Source organism: Triturus cristatus, chromosome 5_2 (genome assembly GCF_964204655.1).
Source record: "Triturus cristatus chromosome 5_2, aTriCri1.1, whole genome shotgun sequence".
Taxonomy (NCBI): domain Eukaryota; kingdom Metazoa; phylum Chordata; class Amphibia; order Caudata; family Salamandridae; genus Triturus; species Triturus cristatus.
Window position 1 is genome coordinate 1,073,815,437 of NC_140588.1, and position 14,224 is coordinate 1,073,829,660.

At 42.3% G+C, this 14,224-nt stretch overlaps 1 protein-coding gene across 2 annotated transcripts in view; it reads right to left on the reverse strand.

Annotated features, from left to right (window-relative positions):
* LOC146829692 (serine protease 23-like) overlaps positions 1 to 14,224 on the reverse strand; it is a 1,412,546-nt gene that overhangs the window by 229,473 nt on the left and 1,168,849 nt on the right. Inside the window, exon 12 of one of the 2 annotated variants that reach the window (XM_085608399.1) lies at positions 6,535 to 7,425. The exons of the other annotated variant lie outside the window; for it this stretch is intronic. Within the exon in view, the coding sequence (XP_085464525.1) occupies positions 7,326 to 7,425 (100 nt within the window). The 3' untranslated portion in view covers positions 6,535 to 7,325. Of the gene's footprint in view, positions 1 to 6,534; positions 7,426 to 14,224 lie in introns of those variants that run through there. 2 annotated transcript variants of the gene reach the window in all.

Sequence of the window (14,224 nt, forward strand, 5' to 3'; positions counted from 1 at the left end):
AAACATACACTCGGATGATTGGGATGTACTAGCAATAGAAGCACTGTTTTCTGATTTGAAATATTATGCTGCATTTGATGCTGAGGATTTGTATTTAGATACTGCTAATTATGATGAGCAATTCTGCTATCAACATTATGGCACGCATTTCCTACACAAAGCAAATACGTTTTAAAATTTTGTAAATTATACACAATGGGAACACTGTCCAGCCCGTAGGCTGGGCAGCTCCACCACGTTAGTGGACAAATTCACATATTTTTCTGACTTCAGTGTGTCGAATCCGGCCTCCTTTTATTTTAAGGTTGTGGCTGAGTCTGCTTCTAAAGTTAGACTGACACACACCAAATTGTTGTATTCCAAGTCCTTTATGGACGAGTTGGCAATCGGAGGCTATGATCTGTGGAAAGCTACTATCGATCTTAAATCGGTTTGGGGTTCTAAACTGTGGCAGGTACAGGGAACAGAAGCTTTGCATCGTGCCTGCCTCATCCCGAACCACATGTTATTTTTGAATTCGTCGATTTTTCAGACCACCTGTTTTGGATTGGCTACTTCTAAAAAACTAAATTCTCCCTCCGTTCCGGGTCTGGGTGCTTATCCTAATTGGGATAATCATACGGATCTGTCTCTTGCTACGTTGCAGTCATACGTTTCCAACACATCCTTCAATATTTCTGAATTGAATCCGGAAGGGTGGTTAGTATGGCAAACGAGTTCAGATTCCTGTCAACATCGGTTTCTGGATTTGGCACCGGGGTATACACAAGTTCGTGTAGACCCCCGTTTTGAATCTTCTCACACAGTAACTACCTACTCAGTAGGGAAGTTATGCCAATCTTGGCTGCAACATTCCACCTTAGCATCTGTTAAACTTCATTTATCACAATTGAACGACAAAATAGATTTGAAGGATTTTGTTAAAGGTCCTGCGGTTGGCAGGTCCAGAAGATGGGTATATGCTGTTTACAACGAAGTTTGGAAGCTATCTCAGATTGAAGCTGCATCCAGATTACGAGCTATTGATCAAGCCAATATGGAGAAAGTATTGGCTGTAATAGATAATAGCATTAACACCCTGTCTTCCAGAATTTATACCTTAGATAATATTGTTTCATCTGTGGTAGACATTGTGCAGGATGATTTGTCTGTTTTGTATCATGGTCAAAATCAATTGCATTCCATTATGCAGTTTGCATGGACGTTGCAAACGTTAAAGGCTGGGAAAGTCTCTTGGGATTACATTAATACTTCATCTTTGTTCCTTCCTTTTAATTTAACTGCGAAACAACAGTTCATGTCCATGAAAGATGCAACATACTCATTGCTGCACATTGAAAAGTTAGAACCTTTACCTTTCTCTGTTGCCGAATTAAACTCCGCTGTGTGGCTTATCCACGGGTTGATCACATTACCATTCCCCCTGTTTAAGTTCAGTTCGTGCATGAAACATTATGCCCTTGGCAGATATGAAAAACTGGGTACTGCCTTCCTGCACGAAGTTTGGTCACTCCCATTCACGTACAGATGCGTGAGGGACGGAAAAGAGGTTTACTTAAAAGGTGAAGAGTGCACTTCCACTCCAGATCATTCAGTAGTGTGTAGGCACATTCAATTGCATGGTGCATGTAATGTGCACGCTCCTAATTTAGCTTGCGTTCTGAAAGGGATCCCGGTGCCAGTTATAACACCGTCTTTTACGCTGCTTGCTAACGGTAGTTATTTGCTATTAAATAGTGAAGCTTGCTGTGGGATGTTAGTGGGAATTCCCTACATAGTGACTGTATCACAGAGAGTAGTCTGCTGTAATAATGTCCTTTTCCCACCCCCGCATGGACGGCTCGATGTATCCATCTGGCCTTCCATTCCAACCTTGAAAGCAGAGTTCAACAAGATGAGCAGAATAAGGGCTCTATTGTCTCAAAAAGAAGTCGCGTTGACTTCTTCCCGGGAAACATTTGTCCTTCACGTAGCAAATGCGCGCACAGAGGTGCAAGCGCTTTTGAATACTGATCTCCCACTTCATTTTGGGGCCCTGATTCAGACTATCTTTAATGCCTCGTCAACAAGTGGCCTGGTACATTTTTTTAAAATTGTGGGCTCCGGCCTCGTGACCTCCTTTCAAACTATTTTTGGTGTGATCCCGGCATTTTTTCATTCTATTTTTTCCAGCGTCTTTGGAGGTCTCCCTTTGATTCTCGCCCTCGTAGCTGGGGTGCTTTTGTTGATCTGCGTACTACGCTATGGATGCACAACTTGCTTCACACGACAGCATGTCCCGGCTGCTCCATCTTCGTAACCGGATGCTTGAATACTATGGCACTTTACCACTGGCAACTTTAAGCTTAGCCTATGGATTGTCCTTCCGGTTTCCCTACTTTAATTGTGTGTAGCCTGTCTTTCATTGCCTAGACTGTCCGTTCCAATGGGCTCTGGATTTGTGCTTGTCGAACTCGGTGTCTCCTGCCCCGGATTATGATCGGCTAATGAGCCCCTTAGTGGCTCATGAGTTGGATTGTTCTGGCGTCAGGATTATGGCCTGTGGAGCAGCACATGGAGTCCTAGGGAATTGGGACGTCAGGACGGCTGCAGCTGAATTCTTAGCGAGAAGTTATCTTGAAGAACACACCAGTTGTCCTCTGATGGTGCTAGAGGCTCCACTTGTCGAGGAACATGTGTGTTCCTTCCCCTTGCTGAACTGGATGGCAGATAATTTTGCAGAACGTTCCAATGATTTCCTCTTGGAAGCTGTTGCAACTTATTGTGCTTATACCTTGATGGATTAACTTGGAGGTCATCCAGAATTCCTGTGGAATGACTTTGTATTTTTTTTTTCTCCCCCTTCATTTCGTTGAACATCCATCGATGATATTTTTTCCCCTTTAAATGTTTTTTTTCTCTCCTTTTTTTCTTCGAACTTTTCACTTACCTTATATGGACTCACAATTTATGCCCTTGGTTCCGTTATATCGAACTTGAACTCTGCGTTCTTGAAAGTGCGCCTCTACTGGTTAGTGGTCCGATCAAGGGGGGGTGTAGTGAAGACTGCTATTTATATACGTACAATGCTAAGTTAGCACAACCGCGTTAGATGTTAGAAAGCCATCTTGCCACTTTTGCTGCTTTTGCACACGACACTGTAGTTACATGTTATTAATTGAGAAATGCTTGCTCGCCTTTGCTTCACATGAGAACTGTCTGTTGTTCACATCCCTAACAGTGAGCAGCGACCTTGGTCTGAACATTGTGTAAAGAAACAGTCTGGGTCGCTAGACGGTGCATGTTGTTGGGTTCAGGTTGATCGGCCCACTATTTAGCCATAACACGCACGCAGCTGCAAATACCTGAAAGTCGAGTGCTTTTAATATTGCAGTGCTGCATGCTTTAGACACATTCGGAAGAAGAGCTTTCCCCGGAGCAGAGTCTAGCTCATCCTGTGATGTGATTTCACTAAGCTGATCTTTACGGTATGGGGTTCCCCATTCAAGCCTAGAGACCTTTTATTAGTCTAATAATAATATTATTAGTTTACTAGCGAAAAGAAGGTGGCTGTCATCCACTGTCATTTTATTATGATTACTCCTTTCATTTTCTCTGGTATTGTAACTATGCTTATGGTTTTGATCTTAATCATTTGTCTGCTTATGTTAGCCAAAGTACTGCATCTTATGACACAAGGTTTATAAAATAAACCATTTAAACTTTACCGTGTCTCAGTTTATTCTGTTGTGGACTGATATGAGAATAATTACGAACAGGTATTTCTGATTCCCACCATTCCTGGGAATACACTAAGTCGCTTGTTCTGGGTTGTCTATACATTGGGACCGCCGAGATAAAAAACTCGGATAACGAATGGGACACTGATGCTGGTCGGATAAGGGGTTCTGGGTTCTGAGGTGAGTTTTTGGTACACCACAATTCACTGAGGTCCTGGTTTCCTGTGCATAGTTCTGTGCATAAGTAGAATCCCTGCAACAGTCGACTTTGTACTAAATGACCAGTAAAAATCAACCATACAATTTTCCGCCTACTAATCCAAAATCAACTTTTATTCAACTTCCAATCAAAATCAGCACACGCTCGTAATTTGTCCAATGTAAGCGCAGCCTTTTTGTGACGTCAGTATAACTCCTCACAACTGACCCCTCCTTTACAATCTGTGCTTGTCCCACACCTACAGTTTCCACCAATCCCAGCGCGGCTCTCTGTGACGTCAGTATTACTCCTTACAACTGACCCCTCCTTTACAATTCCCTTTCTCGTCACTCACCCGCTGCTTCAACCAATCCCAGCGTGGCTCCCAGTGATGTCAGTACAACTCTGCCGACTGGCCCTCCCTTCACAAGGTAATACGAAAACATATTTTCTTTTAAATTCGCAATTTATTTTCTCATTAATAACAACATAAAAACATTAGCTACTCTGTCTGTTCCACTAGAACCAAAAGGATAGATTATTTCTTTTGCTACGAGTAAAACCTTCCGCTTACTCTTCATATACTGCGAGTAAGACCTTCCGCTTACTCTTCATCCAAGCTTAGAAGAACCTTTGGTGTTACCCTTTCTAGGTGATATAACACTAAAGGTTCACAAGCGAACCCTTTGCTATCAGTCACCCTTACTTCCACACAGAAAAATAGTCCCTAATTTAGCACTGATAGCCCTGCATAGCTCCTCAGTACTTTCTAAGAGACGAGTCACCTCACTGCAGTATGGCTTCGATTTACCACCCACTATTCGTTTCCCGGGAATTTCCAGACAACATAAAACAAGACATTAACGGGTTTGTTAAAACATAAATCAATAATCAATAAAATCAATGTTTATCACCGAACTATTCAATAATAACCATAGCTCTGCTACCAGAAAAACTGATCCAGCGTTAAACCAGCCTCAGATACTCTAATACTGCATACTTACCTTGGGCCCATAAACACACACGTTCACACAGGTCAGTTTAATCAACTAGAGTCCATTTTATAATTGTCTGTCTGAGATTTAGTTATCTAGCATTTCTAACTAAATCTTTCACCGATCAAAAAGTTCTTTCCTCTAGTCAATGGACCATTAGTTGAACTAGTTGACGGTGAAATGACATGAATAAATCAACTTTCTTTGCAACGAGATAACCACAGACTCTGGAACATTTTAAATGTTTATCTAAGTGAAATTCATGTGAGCCAAAATCAAAGCACAGAACGGACTCGGTCACCCATGGAAGGAGGAATGATAAAGATTAAATAAGACTTTCAACTTAGAAAGGAGCGGATAGAAAGAGCAGTACAAATAAAACTCTACAGCAGTGATTCCCAAACTGGGGTCCGTGGACCCCCCGGCGTTCCGTGAAACATTCCCAGGGGGTCCGCAGGCAGCAGTTGCAATGTTCCTTTTATAATCAGCAGTTTTTGGGCAGCAATAAAAGTGTCAAGATAACTCGGTGATTAATGTACATGCTGGAGAGAGATGGGGGGTTTGTCCTGTGGCAGCTTTGACTCATCTAAGGAAGCACAGGTGGTTAATATGCCTGCTGCAAAGAATGTCTACCATGCATTAAAAAAACAGTATTTTGTTTTGTGCATAGCTCAGTGGGTTCCTGCTTTTGCCACAGAGATTATTTTGTTATTGTGCAGTTCACAAGTTCCAATCGTAATCTAGCACAGTGAGCTATAAACTGTCATCAAAGCGCTGCATGCAAACTGCATGGTACCAGTTAGTAAGTAATGCTTTTTCCCAGTCTTTCATTATCCCGTTGCTCCTAAAAAGGTTTGTTTGGTAGAAATAAATCCTTATTATTATAGTTAACGCTAACCCCTGTGTTATGTTCTGAATCCTGAGTTTGTGCTTCTCCAGACCAAGCCCTCCCGTATGGATGACATGTGACATGTGAATCCTACACCTTGTGATCCCCTTTGCCTTAAGTAACATGTTCTATTCACTGATATACACATGTATGATTCATTGTCTCTGTATGTGTGTGATGTAAAGTGCTCTGACACCCTACAGAGGTATGAGAGGTGCTATGAAATAAATTAAATACATGTGACAGTGGGGCTATGGAAAGATGAGAGGCACTGTTGGAGGGTAATAGTGAGGGAATCATTGAAGATTGACAATCATTGAAGACTGACAAAGGATTGTTGTATCCTGGTGCATAGAAAGGTCATTATTTACTATGCTTTAAAAGCTAATACAATTCAATATATAATGTCAAATGTGTTGTAAAATGCACCATTTCCCCCCAATTTTCTTGGGGGAGAGTCCCCCAACGCCCCCTTTGTAGTGGTCAGGCTCACTCGCTGCACTCGGTGTGCACTGTACAGGGACTGGTCTGACAACATTTGCCAGGGCAGATTTAGGTATCCAGTCCATCCTTGGCAGGAGAAGGAGCCTCGGGCAGCGAAATACAACCAAACAATGAAAAGTTAGCCGCGAGATGCAGCACCAACCTTCTCATTAAAATATTTCAATTTTTGAAAATATTTTTTAAATAAAAATACTAACATATTTAGTAATTCAAGTCTAGTTTGTGTTTGATGTGCACACAAGTGTGTTTATTTTTTTCGAATTACAGTTTTAATGTTTGACATTTAAATCATACAAATTGCTTGGGGGTCCCCGGCTTGCAATAGTGACTCAATGGGGGTCCTCAGGAGTGAAAAGTTTGGGATCCACTGCTCTACAGAACATTATAGCTACCTAGAATTGTGTGAAAACCGACCCCTTAGCCAAGGCGTTGGGAAGGGTCCCCCGGGAAAGGACAGGAGACAAAGGCTTCAGGTTTCAGGACAGTATTCCGGACAGGATTCAGGACCGGATAAGGTGACCTCTTCTAGATCCGATGCCTTCGCCGCACCCCTCTCTGACACTATCTTCCTCCTCGATTCTTCCGCGATCTTCTTCTAATTATTTGGCTTAAATTCTAAGTCTACGATAAGATTCTTCTTCAGCATTTGCTCGATACTCCGACAGCATCCTGAGCTCTGCAGCATTCCGGTCTCTATGTTCTAACTAATTAACTAAACTACCTCAATGATACCCTTCTAATGCCATGTACCACCCCTTAATGTTTCAAAATTATAGAATGTGTAATTCTGATTGGGCAAGCAAGGGGGGATGATCATCACACTATGCTAAGCTTTAATATATTTCCTTTGGTTCTTTGTTCAGTGTTCCCACCCCTTAATTTTTATTCACAAACTATATTTCCCACCCGTATTCACATCTTTATCAAGCAAAAAGTATACATATAACATTTGTCCAAATCGATGTGCAGGATGTCGAGCAGGGTCCCAGGACATGTCACAAATGTGTCCTTGGACAGGATTAAAGAATAACATCCCGGCTTCTGGCTCCTTCATTTTGCGCATGTGTATGGATCACGTGTGATACAGACTTCGGTCTCTTAGAAAGGCCCAAATATGAGCTAATAAGAAAGTCAAAAAGAAACATATTAATTTCAAATAAGATGTTTTCACTGTATACCGCCTATCTCTACTCTAATCCCATTTACTTATAAATGCTCTCCCCACATTAGTAATTAGTAAAATAGTGTCATTTAGTTTCAGCAAAGCAGATGCTTAGCATGTGAGTTTCAAAGCGGCCATTTTGGAGGTGTCTGCACAAGTGCCGAAATTTTCCTCCAAGCAAAAGCTCGTCATAACTACGTAGACGTGGTTGACGCATGTGCAATACAATTTCCCGCGTTAGTGGCCATTTTAGATTTCACTCGAGTTACTTGTTAATAAAACACATAAGCAAGCTTTGTCTTGATAAAATATGGAATGTGGTGCATATTAATTATACGATACGCAATTAGTATGACGTTACGAGTTATATGAGAGGATTCCCTTCGAGCAAATCTCTTTTCTACGAGTCCTTGCTCCATCACTAGACATGAGGACTGAATGCTAATGGGACATGCCAAAGTACTATCCAACTACAGACCCAATTGCTATTCCAAAGTATGCTAGGATACTTACAAGGCTTTGCATATAAGTTATATATTGTAATAACCATAGTCAATACAATGGATTGTCGTAAATAAAGTATTACGCACTCATAATTTCTATAATATGATCAATGATCATGCATAAAGCAAAAGGCTGAGTCCGTGGTATCAGGTTCAAAAGGGCTTTATTCCAATAACTCGAGTTATAGGGAGAATAGTTCCATCAGCACAAGGGATCAGGAAGGGTCTTCTCCTCAGAATATTCTCCTGAAATATTCACAGAGTACAGTATATATACATTCTATATTATACGTAAGCAGGAGTGCTTCAGGCAGAGCAAGAGAGAATGAGATAAGAGCATGTGGGTGTGTAAGTAGGCGTGAAAGTGGGCATCCATGTGGGCGTCCACGTGATGATCATTGGTGAATGTCATAGGTGGGTGGATACCTGGAGGGGGTTGCGTGATCAGCTGGAACTTTACTGGAACTTTGCCTTACTTGTGCTCAACTCGAGCATGACGTGTAACTGACGTGTAACTGGGGGAAGGCTGCTGTGCAGTCGGGGAGTCTGGAAGAGAGGCCTTCAGTGTCAGGATGACCAGTACATCTTGTATTATCTGATATCTAAAGTCCGGAGCAGGGACTGATCTGTGACATAGGTTGCCCACCACCAAGAGCCGATGTGGCATCTATTTCTTCATTCACTGCGTAGGCCTTACATGGGGGCTATGGGCTTTTCACTGACGTGAGCTTTGAAATGACACAAAAAGAGACAGAAAGGCTAGGCTCTCTCCTTTGCAGACGGGTTGTGTTTATTCCTCCTTCTCCAGGCAGGAATGTGGTTCAGTAGGAGTAAGCAGATAACCGTGCTCGGCACCTCGGACAGGGCCCCTTTGGCTGAGGCCCAAGTGTGCAAGGCCAAGGATACGCAGCTGCAGCTCTCAGAGCGTCTGAGGCCTGAAACCTCTTTTCGGCTCTGGCTGAGCCACAAAAATGGGCTTTCATGAAAATGACACGAGTGCAGGAAAACATGATGCAAAACGTGTAGGCCTCAGTGCAGATTTGTCGTTTCTCTCATGGGAGACTGGATGATGGCAGGCCACGTTATAGCATAAGCATCATGATAGACAGGCCATGGAGGCAAAATGCATGGCATACATGCATGTAAACAAAAACGTTGGGGAACACATAGGGGACACATGGGCCAACGCATAGGGGACACATAGGCCTCATAAATTTTATTTCCTCATTCCCTCCTTGTCCCCTAGTGGACCCTTCATGTCACATCTATTCTCATGAGACAGTCGATCTGTTCTTGCAGCATTATTTTTCCATTTTCAATACTTAGTATATGGGGATGTGGAACACATGCAGTAGCACACAGGCCGCAAATGGCCGGGCCACACTGCAGACATAGACAACAACTGAATATCATTAGTAGTATTAACCCACAGACGGTCAACACTTTCCATCCCCATACCGATATTACTCCCCAGAGCCAACTGGACCAAGTCCATGTGCCTGGGTCTTGGTGTATGCTTTGGGCAATCTTGTGGAGCCTTGTTATTGCTTTGTATACAGATGGTCCGTTATTAGGAATAAAAGAAATGATATGTAGCACGTCCCACCCCAGTCTAAGGGCAGCTGTACATAGGCTGTCTGGCCACAAATAAAGTAGGTGTGTCGTGATGCTCTGAAATAGGACTTTCCTTTGTCTTTAAACTCTATTATAGTATTACACTCGCTGTGCCCCAAATGTACTGAGCCTTCTTTTCTGACACACAAGTCCCCTCTCACTGGCAGGACTGTGATTGAGGATGGACCTACATTGTGTATGGGCTTGACATTAAACATTATAAAGTCGAGGGTCGCATTTCCTTGCAGATACTCTTCATTTTCTAGATCTGTACCTTTTCTTTGGGGAAGACCTTCTTCGTCTGGGAAACATGCTTCATTCATGACTTTATTCAAGTTACCCCATACCCAGTCACCCCTACACTCCTTATCTTGACATTCTTTGGCATCACCGTTGATGGATGTCATTAAGGCAAACCATGCTCCGCAAGAACCATTATGGGAGAACGGAAAAGGGAAAAGAGGCAACACTCCCTTCACCTTCTGATACGGGGGAAGTCGGCCACAGACCCAGCAGTCTGTAGCATTGCTAGTCTGATGTGAATGGTGCAGCATCTGAATAAAGGTATTGTTGCGTAAGGCAAGTCGATATGATAGCTCATGGGATGGCAGATCACTAAATGTGTGCTTTATGGTATCATTAGTGGAGGAGTGTAAGAGTGAGGCAATAGGAGGAAAAATAGCATGTAGTATTAAGCTGATACATATTATCGTGATGCACAGAAGAAATAGAAAAATCAAAGTCACTATACATCTACTACGTAATATTTTACAGTATTTGTTTTTCATCTTGCTCTTTTTATCATTATCATTGTCCAAGATCTTATGCAAGCCAGAATACATGTTCAACCGCTTCACCACCTAGTGGACTTAATTGATCAAACGGGTTCTGACTTTTTAGATCTAAGTTTAGCTTTGTACTCCTGCTGAGGAGTCTCCTCTAGTAAAGGGGGCTCAAAGTCTGAAAAGTTTGTGTCCTTTTTAAAAGAATCGTTATTCCCGAAGTAGCGTTTACAATGATGAAGATGAACCCATCCTTTCCGTCCTTCGACTTTAACGGCTGTTCTTGTGGTCAATAGCACTAACTTCGGCGCCTTCCACCTCGGCTCAAGAGGGCTCGTCCTGTCAAAGTTCCTTATTAAAATATAATCCCCAGGAGCGATGGAGTGTTCCTTGACCTGGGTGTTGTCAGGGAAGGCGGCGGCAACCTGCGAACGACAAGAGAGTAGTGCAGACATCAAGGAAGCCAGATAATCTGTCAGCATGTTACTATCAACATCAGTAATCTTTTTAGGCATCGGAGTGCCCCACATATTCGGTGGTCTACCGAAGACCACTTCGTAAGGAGATAAGCCTGTTCTAGAATGGGCTACCATTCGCATGTTAAAGAGGGCAACCGGCAGGGCTACCATCCAATCTACACCTTTGTCTGCGCAAATCTTTGCTACTTTTATCTTTAAGGTCTGATTGTGCCTTTCTACAAGGCCTGCTGCTTCAGGATGTCGTACACAATGAAACTTCCAGGTATACCCTAACAGAAGGGACACCTGTTTCATGAGTTCAGAGGAGAAAGGCTGACCGTTGTCGGAATATACGACACGCGGTAATCCAGAACGTGGGAAAAACTCTCGCACCAATTGTCTGGCGGTAGTTACAGCAGTATAATCAGGGACTGGAAAAGCTTCTGTCCATCTTGTGAGTGCACATACGACTACCAGGACATATTTGTAACCTCTACATCTGTCCATGTGGATATAATCCATCTGGAGGACTTCAAAAGGGTGGTCAGGTGGATGGAATCCACCTTGTTCCATCGGAATGCCTTTACCTGGATTGAATTGGCAACAGATCATACATGTTCTGACCTTTTGTTTTGCTGCTGCACGCAAGTGCTTGTTGAACCATATATTCTGTAAGCTGTCTAGCATTGCTTTCTCTCCTAAGTGTGCAGGACTATGTGCGGTATTTATGATCACCTGTACCATCGAATCAGGAAGAAACCATGTTGCTTTGCCCTTAGTCATCCAACCCTGATCAGTCAGTACCCCTCCTTGTTCCGATCATTTCTTTAATTCATCTAGAGTAGCATGTGTCTGTATGTCTTGTACATCCCTGGAAGGATCCCTGACTGTCATGGCTTTGGACATTGATGGTATCTGTGAGTTCGTCATGTCTAGTGGGGTCTGAGCTGTCTGTTTAGCAGTTTGGTCTGCCAGATCATTGCCTTGAGAAATGGTATCTGTGGCTTTAGTATGTGCTTTGCATTTCAGGATAGCTATGGCTGTCGGTAAATGTATTGCTTCCAGAAGGGCTTGTATAAGGGGGCCATGCTGTATCTTGGCCCCGTGAGAGGTCAAGAAACCTCTTTCTCTCCATAGTACTCCGAAATCGTGAACTACCCCAAATGCGTATTGTGAATCGGTGTAAATGTTTACTCTCAAGTGCTTAGCTCTTATGCATGCTTGTGTCAGAGCGATGAGCTCTGCTGCTTGTGCTGACAGTATGTCTATTCTTTTAGTCTCTATGATTTCAGTAGCAGTGGTCACTGCATATGCTGCCACTAATTCTCCCGCCCCCGTCCTCATGCATGAGCCGTCAACATAGAGTGTTAGGTCAGGGTCTGGGAGTGCAACATCTGTCAAGTCTTGTCTTGGTTTAGTCACGGTATGTATTACTTCAACACAGTCATGTGGTGGAACGTTTTCTGTACTAGAGGGCAAAAGAGTAGCAGGATTCAGTATGTTGCATCGTCTGATCTCTATGTGTGGTTGAAATAACGTCAGTAAAAAAACTGCTTTGTCCTAATCCAAATTACTCAACATCAGCTCCTAGTAAAGATTGTGAGTGTATTCACACAGACTAGTTAATGAAGAACTAGTCATTTCGCCTAAGCTTAGTAGAACAAAAAAAAACTGCCCACAACTAATTCCCCTGAAAGATCACAATAAAACATGAGAAAAGGGAAGAGCAACATACCTATTTCCTCGGCTTAATTTCTAAGGGGCTAGCGGGAAGCGAACCTCCTCAGGGGCCAGCAGGAAGCCAATATTCTCCTGGATTGAATTGGTCAATATTCTCCTCCTTCCCCCCTTTTTGACAGGAGGAAATCTGGAACAGATTTCACTGCTGTCAAACACTATCAAACCCTGTGTCTTTGTCAACACTATTAAGCCCTGCGTGTAGCAACTGGGCGTAAGCAAAATTATAGGAGATGCACAGCGTATTTGAAATGGCGAGAAATCCTTCTAGCAAATGTACAAACCTCATTGTGTTAGCTCATAGGCTGGCCAAATGACATCTCATATGCAAATGTCCCTATTATGTGAACCTACACCAACCTGAAGTCAATATTAATGCTAGGAGGCCCTAATAGGAATGCTAAGCTTCCTAAATATTTGGAAAACCAAGTATAAGAACATTTATTAATGTTGATAATTTCATAATTAATAATTTGTCTGCTAAAGAAATCAGTCATTTTGCAATAATTTCCACCTATACAATAAGCTGCATCCCTCGCCTTTCATATTCAAACATCTCCCTTCAGAAGCCCAAACCCAATGGCCTAATTTAAAAACATGTCAACTTTTGGCGCCACCATTTACAAGAATGAGCTTACTAAAGCAAACTTGAAAAAGGAAATCCTGTCAGATATTTTCTCATTACCCTAAATACCGAGCCTCATTTGTGGAAGCCCATTTACAACATTCTAAAAGGCAGAGTTGTCACTCTGGGGTGGCAGTCCTTATTTAAAACAGGCATTTCAAGAGTTAAGATGCGAGTGTACAGATCATAATGGTTCCTTAATGTCCAATCTGGAAACATATGACCGAGGCTGCCTGTCTATAAGAGAAGGGCAGTCATGTGAAACATATTTTAGTCTTGCATAGCCTTTTTTTTTTATTCATCTCCAATACCAATTAGACATACACTGATAACGTGTTGTCTGCTATTTTGACAGCATGATAATGGTAATATCATTTCTGTGAAATTTAGTAATTGTGAACAAGTTCCAGTCAAGCGCTGCGCAAAGATTGACGTTGTCACGACCATCTCTGTACTGCACAGGAGAACTTTTATTAATGCTAAACAGACTGGTCAATACGACACAAAAACAAAACATATATAAAATACATATGCCGAGCCATCAGTATACCAAGCACAGAAAGCATAGACAAATTACATTAACATATATAAATGAGCAGTGATGCGCAATTACCGTACCTACAGCTCAGAGGTGAACATTCTGGCCTGCTTAATTTGTCAGGCTTATAATCAATAACTGATTTTCCTGCCCTATTCACCCCCATCTGACAGCAGGTCATCTTAATGATGACCAGCTGTCAGCTGAACTGACTGTGTCGTTTCTGACACACAGGACCAGCAAGAATAATCAAAAATGAAGAACACACAAACATTTCTTTTTTGGAAAGGTGTTATGCATCTATTTCAACACAATGTACCCTGATTTCCTATTTGAAGGCGCATATCTCATGTGTCTTCTCATATTTGTAACCTTTGGATCATTTTGCCAATCCAACTGGTGGCAGCTTTGGGCCACAATTTAAAATTGTCTGAATTTGAAAATCGTTTTTATATAGGCATTTAGCCCTTAAAATTTCAAGCAAGAGCATCATTTTACT